We start from the raw sequence: 21,926 nt of genomic DNA on the forward strand, positions 1-21,926 counted from the left end.
TTCTTAAATTTTATTCACAACATCAAACCATTTGAATATAAACTGTAATTCTTCTCTTTTATCTCACCACAATATCAGATAATAAGACACTGAAACATCAAATCACACAAAGTTATTATAATAATCTTTTAATTTGTTTTTTATTCCATTTAAACGTCATTAATTTCCTGTGAAGGCCTGCACAGACACACAGAGGAGTCATAGTGTTAGTTGTTATCTGGATAAACAATGCTTCTAATTTCTTTCCTGTAAAATTTTGTTAACTATTGAACTGATTTTTCCTCTTTTCTTTTTCACATGGTTATTTATTGTCGTTTTACTCCATATGGAAGGCTAGCACTTCTCACCTGCATTGTTTTTTCAATCCTCTGGAGCTGGATTGGTGTAACGAAAAGGGTCATAAAGGTCACGTTTGAAATCAAAAGGGTCGTACTGAGGGTAGAGGGGTTTCTTTGTTTCCACTGCTGCAGGGACAGTTTCCTTCACTTTTACCACTTCCTCTTCCTCTTTGTGTTCAGCAGTCGTCTCCTGCGCTGATGTTTCCTGGATGGGGCGTGGAGGGTGATCGATGAGGCAGTCAGGGTCCCAGTATGGGTCACAGTCATACTCCATAACTTTAGAAGGAGGAGGTTCAATGGACTTTTTGGAAACAGGAGGAGCCGGCGGCGCCGGGGGAGGAGCAGCAGCTTTAATCTCCTCCTCAGTTTTAGGCCTACAGGAGGGGTTGCTTCGTGGGTCACACAGGACGGGGATAGCCCCAGTGGGCAGGTAGACAATCTGAGGTTTGCAGAGTGGATCTCTGGGGTTACACAGGTAGAACCTCGAAGCATTCTCCAGTGGGTCCGGCGTAGGAGCGGGGGTGGCGGGAGGTGGAGGAGCGGCAGTAGCTGGAGCTGCAGTGGTAGTTAGCACACCCATTACGTTTTGGTAACTGGAGGCATCGGGGCCATAGGTCAGCTCTAAGTGACGCATCTGTTGGTACAACATCCTGATCCTGTCGATCTCATAGAGCTGAAACACGTCAGAAAGAACAAAAAGATTTAACACAGACACACTTCTAATATAAGAACATCCAATCAAACACCACTTACTCCCTCTATGTGTCCAATGCTGTTGTAGAAACGGTAATAAGACTGGAAATCAGGGTTGGCTCTGTACCACTTTGGGTCGATGTTCCTCTTTGGTCGAGAATTAGTCAAAAAATCATGCGCCTGAGCAGAACCGATTCTAATCGATTTCCCTGTGGAAGAACACGGGATCAGCAATTTGTGTAAATGATAATATCATAATATTATTGTTGTTATATGAATAAATATGTACGTAAACCACAGTTTACAGGATAGTTGTATTTATATGTTATGGTACAATTGTCATAAGGTAAAATAAACCGATATTTAATCAGTAATAGTAGATTATAATCTGTGAGCGAGAGTCAGATGAATTACCTCCAGGATTCTTTACTTTCATCAAAGAAGTTGCCTCAAACAAACCTGAAGGGAGACAGAGAATAAATTAGACACAAACCCCCAACAACACTTCACTCTGTAGATCATTGAATCAACAGTTTCCCATGCATTCATCTATTCACTGGTGAGGTTTGATCTAATGCACCAAAGCCAGGAAACATTGGGTTTGGATGTACCTGGTAGCAGCAGGTACCACAGGGTCCTCCATAGGGACACCTGGAGAGTCATCTTCACCGCCTGCACACAAAAAACAGATTTTTTTTTTCTCCGTTTCGCCTCACAATAATGCTGTTATTAACTAAAAACTAGTAAATAAGGATACGTAATTGTTTTAAAAGTTACCAACCAAATGGTAAAATACTGTTCAGGGATGATCCAGGTTGTTATTGCTACCCTAGCAATAATTAGTCAGAAAAAATTTAATACATTCCCGTAAAATTATCATTAGACTTTAAGTTATATTATCTGTGTCATTTATTTACCAGAGTTTTTATCTCGACTTTGAATTTTGTTTATTTGCTTATTTGCTATTTCTAAAGAGAATTATCTGCACCATGACAGATATGGTGTCATTATCAAACTTGATGTTGCCGCGAATGCAAAAAGAAAAGTAGACCTGCTCACCTGCTGCTGAGGCGCTCCAGTCTTTGTGTAAAGCCCTGCACAACATAACAGTTCATAAATACTGTGGTTATTGCTGGGGGCTTTCCATTGGCCACTGAGTGGCGAGTGGCTGTGACTCCACCCCCTGTGCATTTCTGAAAAGATGTGGGGGATCTCAGTAGCACGCCGAGTAGGAACCAGCCAACTTCAAAAGACCAACTTCAAACAATATGCTGCTTCTTGTAAAACCAAAAGAAACAGCAGGACTACCACCAGGTGCTCAAACCGTCCAGTATCTCTTGTCCTCCAACAGGAATCAATCCTGGATGATGACAACACTTCATGCATTCAATATCACTACATTTCCCTAGATCTACACATGCAAAGAAGTGTTTCTTCCTCTTTTTCTATGGAAAAAATATGCAAAACACAATAACATGCTCTTTGCTAATGTTCCCTTATTCTTGACAAAACATGCCCGGCAGGTAAAAATTAGCCCTGTGTCCCAAAACAGCTGGATTTGTCCTTTTAAGTTTGGTCTTTAGCTGCCAAAAAAATAGAGGGGGAGTCCTGTCAACTGCTGTTTTTCTCCACAAGAAATATGTAGGAATTATGGGCTGGCTTGTCTGAACACCAAGTCGGTGAAACAGTCTGGGAATTCTTGTTTACGGACTAGATTCCACATTGTGCATGTTAAAAAGGTACTATTTAGATGAATGAAAAAGAAAAGAAACATTTAGTCCTGATTTTACAATGTGTGCTTCCTCACTCACAGTGAAACAAATGTAAACAGGTTAAAATGCATGTATAAATACTTGTATTTGCTTGATTTCATCCTTTTGAAATGTTCACTGTCTTCTTCTTAGTCTGCACTTGCCTATCAGCTCAGTGTTTGTTCTTTCAACAGTGAAGTAAATTCTATCCTTCAAAACAGCCGACAATCCTGCCTTCAAAGAGGAGAAGAAGGAGACAGGGAGTCTGGGGGTTCGACCAGGTGGCAAACTGTGAACGTCGTACTATAATTTCTCAGAGCAAGTGCCAAAAGTGTAAGGATAAGAGTAGCTATTTGGACAGAAGCTGTTACAAGACAAGAAAATATAGGAAATCTCAAAGAATCTGACATTGTTATTATCATTACTGCAGACTTGGCTATACACGCAACGACACATTTAGTTGTCGGTGTAACAATGCATTTTGCTGCAATCAGAAAACAGTGTTTTTTGCACAATTTTTACCTCCAGCTCCAGTCGATGAGTTACTGCATCTGGTGAAGTTACACCTTGTCTTAGAGCATTGTGTAAAGTAGGGGTGGGCAGTTTATTTTTATAAGGGGCCACATAAGAAATACGAATTGTGTCATGAATGATAACTTGAACTAAATTCTGCTCAATTTTCTTCCATTCAATTCAATTTGATTCAAAAATTTTTATATGCCCCCAAGGGGCAATTGAAGAAGTTTCAATTTCCATTGAAAAATACACTATATTACATATGTTTAATAGCTGGTGCTGATAATTGGAAAAATAAAATGTAATTACTGTATTTATATTACACTGTGTGAAATTTGTGTAATTTGTGTATACGTAAGTTATGATTGGCCTCACACGGGCCGGACAGGGATGTACAAAGGGCCGGATGTGGCCTGTGTGCCACAGTTTGCCCAGGTCTGGTGTAGAGCATATAATAAATAGATAAATAGAAAGACGGATAGATGACAAATGAATAAATACTGTCATTGCACATATAGTGACCAATACTTGTGTCGAACAGTATACCTTGTATAGTTGATAATAGATTAAGATTTTTAATTGAATGAATGATTTCATTCTGATCAGTGTTTGGAGGTTCCTTATTGTACTTCTCAAAATCTACATATCTACATTTAATATAAATATTAACATCCCAGATGCGTATAATGAACCCATTGACGGTGATCCTCATCAATATGCAAAACTGAACCCAATGCACAATGGAGTCACCCTGCATTTGCATTTTTATTTCGATATTAAATCTTCCCCCAAATTAAATATAAACAAAAAACCCTCTTCCTTGTAGTAAGAAACACATATCCATTAAAAAAAAATTAAAATCCGCTGATGACGTTTCGAGATCTCCTTTGGATAAACACGATCAAAGCAGGATCGCCTCCCTCCAGGCCTGGTTGGCGGGCGGAATGAAGGACGTGTGTCGTACCCGAGACGTCCACTAGGAGGCAACACGAAGCAACGCCTGAAACGCCTGCCTTGCTCTCCTTTCCTATTTCCTTTGAAGTTTTGTAGTTCCTGTGTAGTTGACCTGTCAGCTTTGTAGTACAAACTGACAACGGTCACTACGAACAGTTTCACTGTTCTTCTGCTAGTTAGTCACCAGTCACTCAGCGAGCAGCGGGTCGTCGGACACACAGGATTATCCTCCTGACTGCTGGAGTCAGCGAACCGGGGAGCTGACGGCGGAAGTTAGCCAACGCGGCGACCTGCCTTGGCAGCTAGTTTGCTAGTTAGCATTCGACGGTAGCCGCCCGCGTTAGCCTGCTGTCGCAGCATTCCGCTGTAAAGGACAAGCCGTAAGTTCGCTTAAACGTGTAGTAGATGTATTATGTAAGGTAAAATCGTTGTCTGGATTAATTATCGTGTTGTTTTTATAATTCAACGCCAGGGGAACGCGTGCAGGATCTTAAGCTGGAGTTTGACAGGTGGACAACTGTGTGACCGGTAGAGCTAGAAGTCCTCTGTCCCTCGTTTTGGTCACCGCTTTAACTTTTAACAACTTTTACTAAACGTGTGTGTGTTGCGTGACTTTATCCCAGTTGATATTAGTGGAAAAACAAACACTGGGACATTTTGTGAAATACAGCTGAACCCGATGGTTCACAAACTATGGTCCGGGAGACGTCTGGGGCCCTTAAATGAGTCCCAGGGGTCCAGGAGTAAATTTGATTTTTGTTTTCTAACTGTTCTGCACGATCGGGTGTTTTTCTGTTCTTTCTTAATGCATGCATCAAGCATATGTCAGGGGTTGGGTGCAGTTCTGGATTAAAATAGATAGCTGTAGTAAATCCACTAATCTTAGATTATGATTAGAGATTCATGAGTTTGAGATTGGATTAGGTATGATTGAATTTACTGGGACTGCTGGGTCAGATTACTCAGTCCAATGTTCAGTTTTATTCACCAGAAATCTCTCATGTCACAGAGTTTTTCTGAATGATCAGGTCATTATGAAACACATCTGGTTGAACAACACTACCCTTTTGTTGTGCTAATTATAGTTCGGTGTTGCAGCCATGATGACATGTCCTTGTGTAAATCCTCAGCTCAGCTGTTGTCTAGGGAAAGAGTCGGGGGTGGGGGGTGAACCTGTGGTAGTGGATCACTGCCCCCCTTTTGGAAAAATCTGAGACACATTTACGACTACCACACCTCAGCAGAAACACAACTACCAGGAAGTTTGTAAAACAGCGATCCCTCCCTTTACTAATGATCTGTGGCTGTTGGTGTGGTGGAATGTGTGGAATGAGGCACAACCTTAACTTCTAACAAGGAAGTTGTTATTATGTACGGCAGCGTAGAGCTGCCACACCAAGAAAATAAAAACCGGGACGTATCACGTTATTTCGTGGTACGTATCTCGTTATTTTGTGATAGTATCACGTTATTTTGTGATAGTATCACGTTATTTCGTGATACGTATCACGTTATTTCGTGATACGTATCACGTTATTTTGTGATACATATCACGAAATAACGTGATACGACTTTTTAAAGTGGTTTCATTTACTGTCTGCTGGCCATCAGTAAATCATGGCTCCTTTACATGATGCCATTGAATTATATTTCATGCTTGGCTTGAGACATGGTGAGATTTTACAGTTATTGGGCTCCGTGGATGACATTTATATAAAGATGCGTACCCTACATTTGAAAAAGATGGGGCTATACCGAAGGAAAAACGAGTCGGACCCTCTTGAGGTAGCGTCGTTCCTCATTGATGAGCTGGAGGGACACGGCCGGCTGCATGGATACAAGCTCCATCATGTCAACATAACATTCATTCATTCATTCATTCATTCATTCATTCATCTTCTAAACCGCTTAATCCGCAAACGCAGGTCGCGGGTCAACATAACATTTTATCACGAAATAACGTGATACTATCACGAAATTACGAGATACGTATCACGAAATAACGTGATACTATCACGAAATAACGTGATACTATCACGAAATTACGAGATACGTATCACGAAATAACGTGATACGTCCCGGTTTTTATTTTCTTGGTCTGGCAGCTCTACGCTTCCGTAATTATGGGATATCAGGAGGAGATTTTTCTCTTCCACTAAATTGGGACAGACAGGTTGAATTTAGTACCTCATTGTGTCAGGTTTTTCATTTTTTAAAAGCTTACCATGTTTGAACTCCAGAGAGTGTTTTTAAGATCCGTTTCCTGTTGATCCTGTTTGTTAAATCTTGGCTATGCTCATCTTAATTAGTTGTGCACAGTAGGTAGTCGTTAATAGGAATCAACACATATTTTCACATTACTTTAATAACTAAATCAAAAAATAAAATAATTGATGAATGAATACAGTTCTGGTTGGATCTAGTGTCCACAGCAGCTGCTTCCTGTTTGAGGTCATTTCAGTCCGTTCTTCCAGACTTAACTCTTCATATATGAACCAAGAAGACGCTTAATGAATTAATTATTAGTGAAACTACTTCTTTTAAGCCCTATTTCAGAATATCTAGTAGAGATGTCGGCAATGTAAAGTTTGTTGAATTAATTTTTTGGTCAAAAACGTTTTAGACCTGTTTGTCATTACTTAAAAGTGAAATGACAGCTGTCTGTGGGGTCAGCAGGAAGTGATCCAGCTGACTTTAGTGGGTCTGTGTGACACAAGGTCAGCTGCAGCTGAGAGAAACTGGACTGGATCTCCTGACACCAAAACCTTAACTTGATCTCAGTCACACTTGATCTGTGGAAATGACAGCAGAGATGAATCTGCAGTGAAGGTTGGACCTGTGCGAACGAAGCGAAATGTTTTGTGTTGAAACTGGGGAGCATCGAATTAACTTAATAAACTTTATCCTTTACGTTTTTCTGGTACAATGAATTAGCTACTTCACATTAGTCGCAATGCACACAGGGGTTTCTCTGTTTCCCATTTTAATCGTATGAAAAGACGGGAAATAATCCAGGGGTTCATGTGACGTTTGCTGTGTTGTAATGGTGGGTTTGACTTTTGACACAGATGGACGCTCAGAGCTCCGACACGCTGCTGGTGTCCAGAAAGAGGAGAAGAGAGGGCTCCAACGGGGAGGCCGAGGAGGGCGAGAGGCTTGGGAAAATCCCCAGATGCACTGTGGTGAGTCAGCCATGTGGCTCAGCTGTCACCGGGCGTTGCTGTTAATAAACACTGAACCTCCACATCTGATCGTCCAGGAAGGAACTGGAAAATCAAATCATTCAGCTGTGATTTTGACGTGTTTCTGTGGTTCTTTCAGGGATTGAAGCACCCTGCACCTTTTGCAGATGAGCTGGAGCAATCTTACAGACCCTACGAGAGGGTCAACATGGAGGAGGCCAAGAGGGGAACGCCACGTGAGTCTCATCCTCGGAGCAGTCCATCCATATGTTTTATTATTTTTAAATGTTTATGCTGTCCGGTTGATGCCTCCCGCTCTGGTGAAACAGGTCCAAGACAAACATGTACGTTCATTCTATGCAGAATCAATCTCACGTGTGTGTTTTCGGTCTCTTCTGTCTTGCAGCTGACAGGCCGGTCCGGGTGTACGCTGACGGAATCTTTGACATTTTTCACTCGGGTCACGCCAGAGCACTGATGCAGGCTAAAGGCCTCTTCCCGAATACACACCTCATTGTAGGGGGTAAGACTCAGTCACTGTTTGCGAATGAGTCACACTTCATCATCTGCAGGGGTAAATGCCATCTCTATGACAACAGGGCTGCAGTATCACAACACTGGTTAGATTCAGATTGGTCTTCAATTAGCTGGCAGCAGCACCAACTGGGACACGAGCAGCAAAGGTTATCTCCTTCATGAACTGGATGCTTTTAAGCTTCCCCTAGCAAAAAAACCCCACGTGCAGCATGTTGCCATGGTGATATGGTCCTGACTTCGTTAGGCTGAGATGGACAGGTCAGGAGGTCGTACATCTGGGATGAATAAATGAGTGACACTGCAGGATGAGGACAGATATCTGGGTTGCTCTGGGTCACAGCTGGATCTACATATTGATGCTTGGGAAATTTTTTTTTATTTCATTGCAATACAACAAAAAATAAGTTGTAAAAATAACTTGGAAGCTCCTCAAGCAGTATTTCCTGTCTTCTCAGTGTGTAGCGACGCTCTGACCCACAAATACAAGGGCTTCACGGTGATGAATGAAGACGAGCGCTACGACGCCATCAGTCACTGTCGCTACGTGGACGAAGTGGTGCGAGACGCTCCCTGGACTTTATCGCCCGAGTTCCTCGAGAGACACAGAGTGAGTGGATGAAACAGAGTTGGATTGATTTAAGAAGGGTTGGAGTTACAGCGAGCCTCCATCCTGCGTTCCTGGTGTCTGTATAACCTCTTTTTCTAATTTTACTGTAATAATGGATTTTTTTCTCGACCTCTAGATTGACTTTGTGGCCCATGATGACATCCCATACTCCTCGGCAGGCAGTGACGATGTCTACAGGCACATCAAGGAAGCCGGTGAGTCCCAAATAGCCCCGCCTCCTAAGTCATGCAAGTTAGTGTCAAAATGAATTCAGAGTTCCGCTACTGACTCAGCTTCCCCTGATGTTCTGTCGCTCAGATGTTCTGCTTTATTTGCAGAAGTTTATACCTTATTCCTAAAATTCTGTTTGGAATGAAATGTGTCTCGTGATTCGGAGGAACAGGAAAGAGTTTCAGGAACGATTAAAGGACAATAAAAATAAAAAAAACAGTAGATAAAGAAAGCCCAGTAGGGTAAGACGTTCAGCCAAGTGCCTGAGATTAAAACAAATTGAAACAAAGTGTTTCATGGGAGCGACAGGTTGGTTTGACTTCTGCCTGTCATTTCGACACGCTGTCTGAAAGCTGGTTTTATGCACCCCCTCCCCAGGAATGTTCGCGCCCACCCAGCGCACCGAGGGCATCTCCACCTCTGACATCATCACGCGCATCGTGCGCGACTACGACGTCTACGTCCGACGCAACCTGCAGAGAGGATACACGGCCAAAGAGCTCAACGTCAGCTACATCAACGTAGGAACTGCGCTCCGCCGGCGCCGTGTGAAGGTAGCGGTCGGGTGGTCGAGGTCCTTCATGTCAGGTCTGACACCTCCTCTCTGCTCACCCAGGAGAAGAAGTACCACCTGCAGGAGCGCGTGGACAAGGTGAAGAGGAAGGTGCGTGACGTGGAGGAGAAGAGCAAAGAGTTCGTCCAGAAAGTGGAGGAGAAAAGCATCGACCTCATCCAGAAGTGGGAGGAGAAATCCAGGGAGTTCATCGGGAACTTCCTGCAGATGTTCGGCCCTGAGGGGGCGCTGGTGAGGTTCTCATTCCGTCGGTCGAAGTTTTCATTCCGTCGGTCGTCTGGCATTCGGTTTTAAAGCACATTATTGATGTTGTTGTTGTTATTATAACATTAATATTAAATTAATAATAACAATTTTATTATTATTATTACAACTGCAATTATAATGTAGATTATTAGATCAATATTAATATTGTTATTTTTATTTTTACTTCTTAATATTAATAATAATATATGTGATGGAAATTTCTGTAATGAAGGCAGTCACAAGGAACTGTCTTTAAAGATTTTGTTACTTTGCTGCAGCAAAAAATGAGTGAAAAATAAAAAGTCAACGTGCAGTTGGGTTAAAAGTCTCACTGTTACCAGAGAGTGATTATTTTTATACACAAGCAAGGTGCACCGAACAAAACCCTCCCTAAGGAAGAAACGATACAAATGGTTGGAAAATCACAGGAGGAAGGAAGCGACCCAAAGACGAGTTCTGAGCAGTTTAGGTGAGATAATAACTTACAAAACAGACAGTAGTTCAATTTTTTCCATCACATTATAAGATTTGCATTAATACATTTTCTTTTGCATAATTTCCCTATTTAAATCAATAAAATAAATTGAAGTAGAAAAATACAATAATAACATTACTAATATTGATATTTTAATAAAATTATTATTATTATTACAGGGACAAATATATATGTCAATTTTAATAGTGTTATTACTGTTATTAATATAAATGATATAAGTTATGCAGGTTATTATTCTTATTGTTGACATTAATATTAATGTTATAATAAATATTATATTACATTAATATTATAAAAATAATATTACCAGCACAATTATAATATAGACTATCATATCTATCTTATTATTGTTATAACTGTTGGTATTATTAATAATATATAAGCTACGCAGGTTATTACCTTGTCGTTGATATTGATCATAGTTTTACATAGTTTTACATTTTTAAATAAAAAAAATTTAGCTCTTTTGCACATGCATGTTTATATTGTACATTTCTGTTTGTGTATTTTACTGCTTTATGGGCTTTCAATTGCCCCTTGGGGAATTAATGTAATAATATGAAATTATTATTACATTAATATTACAACAACAATATTACAAGCACAATTGTAAGTATTAGTTTATGACATAAATATTAATACTGTTATTAATTATTAATATTGATTATTCATAATTCAACAATTATGAAACGATAATTCATAACAGTATAAATAAAGGTTTAGTCAACGTTGGCTTTGGTCTCTGCTCTGCAGAAGCACATGCTGAAAGAAGGCAAGGGCCGCATGCTACAGGCCATCAGCCCCCGGCAGAGCCCCGACAGCAGCCCCGCCCGCGAGGAGCGCTCCCCTTCTCCCACCTTCCGTCTTCCCTTCTTCACCAAGACCTCCCCGCCTCCCTCCCCTCCTCCGCACCACAGCGGCAGCCGGGGATACCTCATCAGCGACGACGACGACGACGACGATGACGACAACTAGGTGGAGCCGGAATCCTCCCCTCCAGTGGGGGGGGCGGCGATAAGTGCCGCCGGTTCACCGAGCTGTCGAGTCACGTGGTTTCAGAGCTCCCGCTTCCGTTCGGTTAATTATTATTATTATTTCTTTTTTTTCACATTAACTAATTGGTTGTCATGGTAACTTGAACACCGCTCTTGTTTTTAACTAGGTTTTGTCCTTTCGGTCAGTAAAGGTTAGCACTCACTCGTCTGTCACTTCAAACTGCTGTCACATCACTGCAGGAATATTTGCGTTAAGTTGAAGGTTTTGTTTTCGTCACGGCTTTAGTGGGAGGGGTCACTTGCTTTGACAGCACATGTAGTTTGTTCTTTGGGGGGGGGGGTGGATGGAGGCGGGCTGAGGCCTCATGGAGACGCTGCTGAATCTTTGTAGGGGAGGTTTTTTTTCAGAGCGGGTGACAAAAATGGACGTTCGGAACGATCGAAACCTACTTAGCTTTTTTTTTTTTTTTTTAAATAACAGGAAACTCTGGGCTCCATCAGATCTGGGTGTTGAGCGTTAACTGTCATCTCAACAGCTGCTTTATTCGAGGCGTGCAGGTGTGTGTCTGCATGTGTTTGAAATGTGCGATCTGTCCACATCCTCCACCTGTCGACAGATCTGGGTTCAGTTTCGACTTCCCTGCTTGTAATAATAAATGTCATTGTTCTTTGTCTGCTGAAGAAGACGACTAGGCGGCGCGGAGTCGAACCAGGAAAACCCTGTTTAACTGTGGATGTAGAAATACTTATTTTTGTAGATCCTGATCTTTTATTCCACACAGAGTGATCTTAATCATCCCAATGGAGATATATTTTTTTGTGAAGTCAGATCCTGACCCCTGGGCCTGAAGGGAAACTATCATGCTTGACGTGTGGCGACTAAAGAAAGTATTAAAATATGAAGACCGCCTTCATGAACACACCTCTTTCTCTAAGACGATCAGATCCTGAGATGAGCACAAAACACAAGCGTTAGTTTTCCATTCTGAATGAAGCCTTTGTTGCCATAGCAACAGCCAGGTCACATGTCGACACATTCTATCTTGCATCAACTTGTTGTGTCTCCTTTCAAACCAAAAGTTAAACATTTGCAGTTGATGTGAAGATGCCAGGCTGTCAGGTGACTCCTGTAAATGTTGACTCATGGGTTTGTGGGGCGTGTCGTTTCAGAGACAAACAGGAGTTCCCAGTTATGTTGTCATCGTTATGGTGTTAAGGGTACAAAACAAGTGTAAATAGTCAAAGGAATCTAGCCTTTAATTTGGTGCTACGTTACGTTTTGGGAAGCCCTGTCCTGAAATCTGGAATATTCCTTTAAATCGGTGTTAATGTTTCGGGTAATCGCATGTCCACAGGCTCAAGGTGGTGACGATGGGAGCGGTGGGCAGTAGTCGCCGCTGCTAGATTCCACTGTACATGTTTTAACAGCAAGTGTTGATTTTACTGTGGAGGAAGACCGACAGTAAAGTTGTATTAAAATGAAAAATCCTTGTTTTTATTGATTCACATTATTTTTCTGACATGAACTGATTCACCTCAGTTTTTCAAATTTAGCATCTAGAACAAGTGTGTCAAACTCATTTTCACCAAGGGCCACATCAGCATAAAGGTTGTCCTCAAAGGACCAGATGTAACTTACTAATGTAACTTAATTTGTTATTCAAGTTTCCAATGTAACAGTAGCTCTGATGTAAAATGCTGTAGTGGGCCACATTTGGCCCGCGGGCCATGAGTTTGCCAAATGTGGTCTAGAGTGACTATGAAGTCAATGATGTAGGCACAGACGTCATGTGACCTGTGATTAAAAATACGGAGTCTGGGTTGGTTACAGTCAGATTTTATTGAACAGAATGGTCACCAGGGCTACAAACATGATGCGGACAGCGATGAGGCAAACACCAGGGGGAGCCCTCACCTCACTGCAATCACTCCCCAGGCCAGATCTCCCCCAACTCCCAATCAAAATATGACCACATCAACTTTAAGCGCATAAGAAACAGGACAGAGTTGCGACGGGACTCGTCACGATCGATGGGCGACGATCCGACCTCACAACCGTCTGGAATGTTTCCCGTAATGATTTCATCTTGGTCTTTTTCCTCACTAGTGAAACTCAACGGGGAAAATATTCGAAAGGAAGCGGTACAATATCTATCTGCTGTGTCACCATCAACCCCTCCCCCCCAGCTCTGAATATCAATGACAATTAAAAAATAAAGGGAAAGATAAGGGCGTGTTCACACACAGGAACTAGACCAGGATTCATTTGAAATGACAACAGCGAACCAGTGGTCAACCCTAGAAAGGTTAGAGGGGCGGGGGGTAATGGAGGGGTGACAGACGGGACAGGACACCCCCCCCCACCCGGGTCTCCCCCCTGTGGTGGTCACCTGCATCGCCTGTCGTTTTCTTTCAGACACCAGTTGCTTTACAGGTTTACTCATCACTACGAGATCTATACGATACAATGGTTCACATTTTGCATATATCTGTGCATTATATCATATTTTTCTTTTTTTTAAATTCTTTTTTTTAAGGGTGTAAATTCAATCTCCAACAACTAGTGAGGAAGGGAGGGTGGGGGGGGATATGAGGACGCTAAAAGGAATGAAGGGAGAAGAGAGAGGAAGGGGAAGAAGACAAAAAAACCATCATGGGGGGGTTGGGATAAGAAGTGGTCGTCCCTGCTGCCTGGTTTGGGGGGGTGTGGGAGGGGGGGTCCAGTTTAGCAGCGGGTTTCGTAGATGCCGGAGCGGCCGATGTATCGCACCCATTTGATGACGTCGTGGTCACTGTAGTTGAGCTTGGACTCAAACACCTTCAAGTAGCGCACCTTCAAGCCGGAGGGAGCGAAAGGAACCTGCAGGGAGGGAGGGAGGGTGGGTGTCAGGGCATGATGGGAGATGTAGGCAGGAGACGGAAGCAAGCGCAGACCGAACTTCACTAACTCTGACCTCAAAGTTCATAGAGATGGGGGGCCGGGCCCATTTCTTCTTATCGTTGGTCGGCAGCAGCTCGATCTCAGCGCTGATCTGAGACTCCTTCATCCCAGCCATGCGTTTGATCCTACACACACACAAATGTCATATTGTGTGTGAGACATTTACAATGCAGCTCTTAGCGGTTAGCAGCTAACGCAACGAAGACATCAAACTCACTTCCAGACGATGGCGTTCTCACTGGCCTTGTACTTGGCTTTTCCCTTCATGCAAATCACCTGTACGCCGCTGGTGTTCAGAGGTGTGGGGATACGCACCTGAGGAGGTGGTGAACAAATGTTAAAGCAATCAGACCTTTAAGCGTCCCATTACATTTGATTTACGCTTTAACTTTGCTGTCCTGCGAGGACAAATCCACCGGTTTTAGTTACGAGTTTCAAATTTGAACTAAAAGACATTCATGCAGAATTTCTTGCATGATTGTGAACTAAATCAGGAAAAAAAGTCAAAATTTCATCCACAACTGATTTATATTATGTATATTTGAAAAAAAAGAAGAAGTCAGGATCTGTTTCTTTTGATATTATTGGTTTTGCATTAATCGTCATTTTGACTTCACCTCGATTTTTTGGGCCAGCAGCGATGGTTTGAAGTTGGACTTGATGACCACCTTGACTTCCAGTTTAGTGCGGCCCACCTCCCTGACCAGAGGGATGACTCTGAACGGCAGGATGATGTCTTTAGTGGTGCGGTACCTGCAGGGAAGGAGGGGCTCAGGTCACGTGATGCAGTTATTTCCTCTAAGCGTTAAAAAACAAACAAAACAAGTCTCCCGTTTTTCTATCCCATTCTGCCCTCTTCTGGACAAACAACTACAAGCAAAAGGTAAAAACGCATCTACTGACCTCATGAGCTCATACTCTCCATCGGGGGGGATGAAGCTGATGCTACGCTCGGAGTCAAACTTACTGAGGCGCACGCACTGGTGGAAAGTGCAGTCGTCGATGGCGATGGACTGCTTACCACTGAAGGGAGGAGAAAAAAACACATCAGAGACAAACGCGGATGAGACACAAGAACGTTAGTTCAGTCCTTAAGAGTTAAAACAGATATTTACACTCAAACATCTAAAAGATACGAACTACAGCTACGAATCTCCCTCATTTTACATCCATTTTGAGAAGGAAACATTAAGACAGGAGAAGAAATAGGGACACGATTGCTGGAATCACGACACAAAAAAAACACTACTGTGCAAAAAAACAAATCACAATCCCTGTTAGGTGCTTGGGGTAAGAGTTAAAAGTCAAGCAGGTGAGTGTCGAGGGGTGGGGGGGTGGGGTGGGGTTAAAAGCAACCATTCCACATAAAGGGCAAACAACCAGGAGGAAGAACACTCAGGAGATCACTAGGCGTGACTGATCTGCGAGTGTGTGAGGAGCAACGCTAAGTGGCAAGTGCACACTCTTGAATGTGATGAAGGGTGTGTGTGTGTGTGTGTGTGTGTGTGTGTTGGGGGGTATCTGACATTGCAGTGGGTGAGGACACTTGTTAATACAGTACCTTCCTCCCCCTAAATCACTGAGGTACAGCACATAGAAAAGAAAGAGGGAAAGAGAGGAGAGATGCATCCAAAAGGAAAAGAAAACAAAAAAATTATAAAATTGAGCGTCGAACAGACAGGACGAACAGACAAGATGTTCTGATTGACACATCGAAACACGGACATTTTCATTTCATCTGACGGTCGCCGCCGCCGCCTCGCTCACCTCTTCCCCGCCTCGTCGGACGCTCCTCCCTTCCCCTGCTTGTCGATGACAATCTTGTCGTTCATTCCGAACTTGCACTCGGGCATTCCGCTCAGGTAGCTCTTCATCACCACTCTGCCCGACACGTGGGCGCTCAGGACCTGGCCTGGATGGACGGAAAGAGTTAAATCCGCATCTTCTTACTAAAAAAAAAAAAAAAGAAAAAAAAAGGGAGATCCCTCACGGCAGCGTCTGAAACGCACCTTGTGGCGACATGAGCAGGTTGACGCTCTCCAGCACATCCAGGAAGAGTTCGTTGCGGCGGTACTTGATGCCCTCGCGCCTCCATCCGATCTGCCCCGTCACCTGGCTGGTGATCTGAGACTGCTCCTCTTTAGTCTGGGACACATGGGAGGTGGTGGAAAGAGAGAGAGTGACTGCTGACGGAAGGGGGCAAGAGAAAAAAAACAACTGGAGGGGCGACATTGGCAGGGAGGAAAAACGAACACGATGCACCCGTGATTTATTACCTGATGCTGCATCGTGAACGCGTTCCGGAGCAGAGGTGATGGAGCGTGGAAAGAAATACAAAATAAAGGTTTAGTTAACGTCCAAATAAATCATTCAGTGCAGAGCTGTGCAAACAAACAGCAGAGTTAATAAAACAGAACCTTTCATTCAGATTAATATTATAGGAGTTGTTTTATAAAGAGCAATCCAGAACAGATCCAGAATGAGTTTTTTTATAATAAATACTGTTCAGTTTAAATAAATATTAACTGTCTTGTGTCAGGAAGGAAAAATAAACACAGGTAAGAAGGAAAGATAGAACTGAACCTTTACCAGTGGTGATACTAAACTTGGATCCAATTAAATAGTGTTGCCGTGACAACACTTGTTGAGCTGTAAAGACGGAGCCAGTCCCACTGACCTGTCCCTTAATGCCCTGCTGGGTGATGAAGGTCTTCAGAGCACCGGTCTCTGAGTTCTGGGGGTACCCAAAGTCCAGGATTTCTGAAGGAGCACAGACAGGAAGAACAAACGAGGGTTAAAAAAAAATCCAACAAGTACCGGAAACAACCAGCGCTCATGAAAAGAGACACGAGATTAAAATAAAGTTAATACGAAGTTAACACTTCATCTGGATGAAGGCCGAAAAACCGACGCTCTCCTACCGTCCAGCAGCTCGTAGATGAGCACAAAATTGTTCTTGATGTTCTCCTCGCTGATCTTGCCGAAGTAGGCCGTCATGACGTCGCACATCTTGTAGAGGAACTCGAACACCATGGCGGCGTTGACGTTCTGCTTGGTGACGGCCGCCAGCCAGATGTTGGAGCGCTTGACGTGGAAGAAGCTGGTGCGGGCGATGTTGGTCACCGGCGATCGGACCTGCTGCCGGGCGTGGATCACGTTCACGCGGAACGCGTCCACCGCGTTACGCCTGAGTGGAGAGGGGAGGGGGTTTACACGTTTAGGTGGGACGAATGTGTGATTGTTTAACGCTGTTCAGACTGCCCCACCCTGAGAAAAACACCCACACATCCAGATCTGCACTGGACTGAAAAATAATCCCTTTAGGACTGGAAATAACCCGTTTCATGTAACGAAGGTTTATTGAAACCAACTGGAAGAGGACACGAAGAGTGTTTAGTGTGACCGGAGGTGCAAACCAGAAAGGGGGTGTGGGGTTTGGAGGGGCTGAGATCCAAACAGGAGCATCATGGAAAAAAAGGACTCAGCAATCTGATCAAGCTGGAATATCTGAACGATGTTTCAGGGAGATGCAATCCAGGTGAATGTGGGTAAATCAACAGCATCATCGATTTATTTTAATACTTAGTTATCAGCTAAAAGCGTCTTAAAAAATTAAATCTGAAACCTGACAGTACCCAGCCAAGATCCCACCACCCTCGTCGATGCTGTACCTACAGGCTGCTCCAGTTTTGACGCGGCACATCAAAAACTTACTAGAGACGGAAAATCGAGGTTAAGGTCCTAAACAGTCAATAAAACAACAACTATGGGTTGCTATGGTGATCAGTAAATGTCCAGACAGACCAGACCTGCCGTCTGTATTCACCGCTTCAGCTTCAGTCTGGAAAATAACGCAGACAAACCCACCACCCCCGTGCTCAGACGACATGCTTCTGCGCTCATGAGCGTCCGTGATCGGAGGGTCTCCTGTTGTTGGTTTTGACCGATCGTCCGATCAATTGATCGGCTGTTGTGGTTTAATCGCTGCTGTGATATCATGACAGGCGACTCATGCTTTATAGGAAGTGGAAAGACGTCGACTGTGGAATCAATGGGCATGCAGTTGGGAGTTCAAGGGGGTCATTGATTGATGGCCATAAGGTGGGGGGTGGTGGTGGTGGTGCTGGGGGGTGGGGGGGGACATGCTTGATGGGCTTCAGCGTCTCTTACCTATTCCTACAGGGGCCGAGATGGATGGATGGAGGAAAGTGGTGATAGAGAGGGAAAAAAAAGGATGAAGTAAAAACGGTGAGGAGAAAGACAAAAATGCACAGGAGACATTTTTGTGCGACACGCACACACACAAGATGAGTCAACACGAAGCTCAGTATGATGTCATCATGTAATCTGAACACGTCAAACAAGTTCACAGCAATTGGATGCATTTACTGTAAGTTGTGTGTTCGAATCAGAGCCCATGAATATTTATTCAGGTCTAATTTAAAGCAGTGTCAACATACAAGTGTGACAGCTGTTTCCACAGCCGTGGCTGCATCGTGTGTAGCGATCACCACATGGAACAGATGCCAGGACGATACTGGAGCTGCTGATGGCTGCAGACGCAGGACAGGATAACGTTTACCCAGAGTCTGTTACCATCTTAACAAACCCACCGACCTCCGATCATCCAATTACCACCGACTAATCAAGTCTCAGAGGCGCCGTCTGCTGAATAAACACGTTACACCTTCGTTTTCTTACAGTTCGACAGATAAAATGATGAAATGATTTTGAGGATCTGCATATAAAAAATTAAAAAAAAACCTCCTGACCCAGATGATGTGATTTCTGCATTACAAGGGAGTCACGTTAATGTCAAAAAATAAAATGACAAAGAGCAGGAGAGGAAGATGGAACGACAGCATATGAGTCGGATTTGCGCTGTAGTCGTATAATCCAGCCTTGAAACTCACTTCCTGTCCACGTATTTGTTGATGTAACCTTTGACCCGACATGTGTGAAGGACCACATCTTGACCCACATTCTTCCAATGTGGTTCGGCTTATCGCTCCAGCTGATAACATACACATCATGTTTTTAATTTACGCTGGAGGATTTCCTTTCCCACCGTTCCTCCATCTCTCCTCAGCTGTTTTCAGGATTTTCTTTCAACAGTCGCTTTTTAATTAAACTCCAAAACCTCTGACATGTTGACATTTATAAAGGTCTGTTCACAGCAGCGAGCAGAGAACAAAAGGTTCCCGCTTTCAGTACGATTACACTTAACATGTTTGCTGCACATCGACGTGGCGGTGAATGTTTTCCCACACGCAGATGATCTTTTAAATAGCGTGTGTGTTTGTGTGTGGTTGGATACATAATGAATGAACGGAGCCATTACACATCATGAGATGAGAAAGAGTGAATGAGACCATTTACTATCTGACAGTTTTATAAGTACACACACCTCCGGAGGATAATCTGATTTGTACTCTTTTCTTTTTCATAATCAAACACATTTACAGTATTTTCCACACGATAAGCGCACTCTCGGTTTTTGAGAAAATTAAAAGGCTTTTAGGTGCGCCTTATAGTGGGGAAAATACTGTAATCACCCATTTACTAACTATTCCCAATGAGACCAAGTAAAATCAACAGACCCTGCCCCTTGACGTCAGTGCGCCTCGCCCGTGACACGTACCCGATGTCATCGCGGTAGACCCGGGAGATGAGGACCTCCCCCTTGTGGTTGTAGATGAACAATCCTCCGATCATTGCAGCGGCTTCTCAGTCCCGACCGGCCATGACGAAAGCAAACCCTGGAGAGGAGGAGAGTGACGTCACGGGGAGCGATGGAGAAGTGAAAGCAGCGGTGTGTGTGTGTGTGTGTGTGTGTGTGTGTGTGTGTGTGTCACAGACCAGGAGCACAGGGAAACGCTTGTCCTTCGCATCCGTTCTCACGCACACACACACACATACACACACCAATCCTGCAGCTGTCCGTCTGCGGTGACGAGTTTTTCGGCGCGTGCTCGTGCCGTGCGCGCGCATACACACGTCCTCGCATCAAACGGCGCTACAACACAAGCTATTAAAAGACAGCAGCTCCACCTCGCTGCAAACAAATCCACGCTTGTGAGATTAACGGCAGATTAACACGCACCAGGTGGTCACCAGGTAGCAGCCGTAAATCTGACAGTTTTCCAGGCTAGTCTTTTATTCCCACTAGAAATTACACGTCACGTGAAATTAAACTTCATGCTAAAGCAGACATATTTAAACCCTTTAATGATCTTGCGGCAAAGCGGCGGCCAAATTTTAATATTTAGCGCGTAATGCTAAACAAGATATCAATGGGGTTTTTTTTCTTGCGTGAATTTTCTGGAAGCCAGAGGATGAAGGACATGCTTGGAATTCTTCGAAGGCACAGGCCAGACAACCTGAATACATGGAACTGGATACAACACAAGCATATGCCCACGATTTTAAAAGAATTATCCCCACACAAATATGAAAATGTGATCGAATAAAAGCCGAGCGCACATCTTATAGGGGGTTTAATCACCCTTTATTTGAGCGAAGTCAAGATGTCTGCTTTACTCGGGCCATTTCCCAACGTTCATACATTTTTCATATTTTCTAATTTGTTCCTCGATCGGTGACAAGTCTGCGCCTCCACTTTGTATTGCACATATTTGGTTTGCTAACGTTACAGCACCAGTGGAGCCTTGAATTTAGGTAACCACAGAAGTGATGGAGAATAGACCGATAAGCGGTAACATTAGCTAGCTAATTTAGCTTAGGGTAGCTGGCTAGCTGGCGCCGATGTTTGCCAAACGAACGTCGAGCAGAGCGGCGTCATAAAGCGGACTTCCGTTCAATGAAAATGAGAATACCAGACAATTCATCAAGAAAAATTAACAGATTTGACCAAGACACAAAATGTAATGTTATATTTAATAATTTCAGTTTCCCAATAAGGTAAAACAGTTGATATTCTATACATATTCCAACTTGGGTGCTTTTATTTTGTATGAATTTTCGTTTCCATTACACTTGAAACTGCTAGCTTTACGTTAGCCAACGGAGCGGCAGCTAACATTGCTAACGTTAGCATTGCCGCCGATTTTCAGTATTATCGGCGTTGCGAAACGGTTACCGCGTCGGACGTTTAACAAGATAAATATCATTATGCCAATTTAGTGAACTCACTCTAGTTCTGTCCCCAACGCCACCGGTGTCCCCTTGAGCCTTGGATTTAGCCAATGTCAAGATCCAGCGGCTTCCCCGTCCACACACCCGCTTCCGCTCTCCTCCTCTGGCCGCGAGCCTGTCAGCTGACCCGCCGTCTTGACGCACAGCCGTTCCGCTGACAGGAAAAGGCGCGGCTGGAGAGCTGTCGAAAACCGCACCCAGGCCTTGTTTTAAGCTACACTTGCGACCCGTTAATTATTATAATCTATTATGGATGGATAATTGTTGGCAATTACTATTTTTATTTATTGGATGTGCTGGTATGTCTCCAATTAAATATTCTGAACAGCATTGTTTAATATTCAAGCTGAGGCTACTCTGGAACTCTTATGAAATCTTATGAGAATGGGGAAAAGAAAACTGTTTTCCTTGTGGGGAAACTGGAAATATGTTAATCATTCTAACCATTGGTTTATGTGGGTGGTCGTGTTTTATTTTTTACTGCAGAGTCCATTTGGTTTTGACTTGTTTTTGGTTCAAGTTGGACCAAAGCACCACTTTAAAGGAGTTCCCCACCCCCAACCAGAGAATGTTCTGCCAAGGGTCATTCTGTTCCCAGTCATATCTAAAAGGTACACGGGCCCTCTCACTCCCTCACACGCACGCGCACACACACACACACACACACACACACACACACACACACACACACACACACACACACACACACA

The 21,926-nt window shown here is 43.5% G+C and overlaps 3 protein-coding genes across 3 annotated transcripts; 1 reads left to right on the top strand and 2 right to left on the bottom strand.

Moving 5' to 3' along the window:
* Positions 1–93: 93 nt before the first annotated feature.
* LOC137612467 (uncharacterized) lies at positions 94–1,467 on the bottom strand. Its single transcript, XM_068341006.1, has 3 exons — positions 1,446–1,467; positions 1,092–1,240; positions 94–1,011 (listed from the first exon to the last, which is right to left on the bottom strand). The coding sequence occupies exons 1-3, from the start codon at positions 1,465–1,467 to the stop codon at positions 361–363; spliced, it is 822 nt and encodes a 273-aa protein (XP_068197107.1). The 3' UTR covers positions 94–360.
* A 2,829-nt stretch (positions 1,468–4,296) lies between these two features.
* On the top strand, positions 4,297–12,939 carry pcyt1aa (phosphate cytidylyltransferase 1A, choline a). The gene is made up of 9 exons (XM_068340019.1): positions 4,297–4,632; positions 7,321–7,434; positions 7,574–7,670; positions 7,841–7,957; positions 8,427–8,578; positions 8,715–8,793; positions 9,188–9,330; positions 9,426–9,614; positions 10,879–12,939. Exons 2-9 carry the CDS (start codon positions 7,321–7,323, stop codon positions 11,098–11,100), a joined length of 1,113 nt encoding a protein of 370 aa, XP_068196120.1. The 5' UTR covers positions 4,297–4,632; the 3' UTR covers positions 11,101–12,939.
* Positions 12,940–12,941: 2 nt separating this feature from the next.
* On the bottom strand, positions 12,942–21,370 carry LOC137611877 (AP-2 complex subunit mu-A-like). The gene is made up of 13 exons (XM_068340020.1): positions 21,214–21,370; positions 19,703–19,820; positions 16,983–17,248; positions 16,739–16,821; positions 16,338–16,343; positions 16,071–16,206; positions 15,829–15,973; positions 15,623–15,640; positions 14,965–15,084; positions 14,679–14,814; positions 14,279–14,376; positions 14,075–14,186; positions 12,942–13,980 (listed from the first exon to the last, which is right to left on the bottom strand). Exons 2-13 carry the CDS (start codon positions 19,774–19,776, stop codon positions 13,846–13,848), a joined length of 1,329 nt encoding a protein of 442 aa, XP_068196121.1. The 5' UTR covers positions 19,777–19,820; positions 21,214–21,370; the 3' UTR covers positions 12,942–13,845.
* Between the last annotated feature and the right edge of the window lie 556 nt (positions 21,371–21,926).

The sequence above is a fragment of the Antennarius striatus genome, chromosome 18 (assembly GCF_040054535.1).
Source record: "Antennarius striatus isolate MH-2024 chromosome 18, ASM4005453v1, whole genome shotgun sequence".
Lineage (NCBI taxonomy): Eukaryota > Metazoa > Chordata > Actinopteri > Lophiiformes > Antennariidae > Antennarius > Antennarius striatus.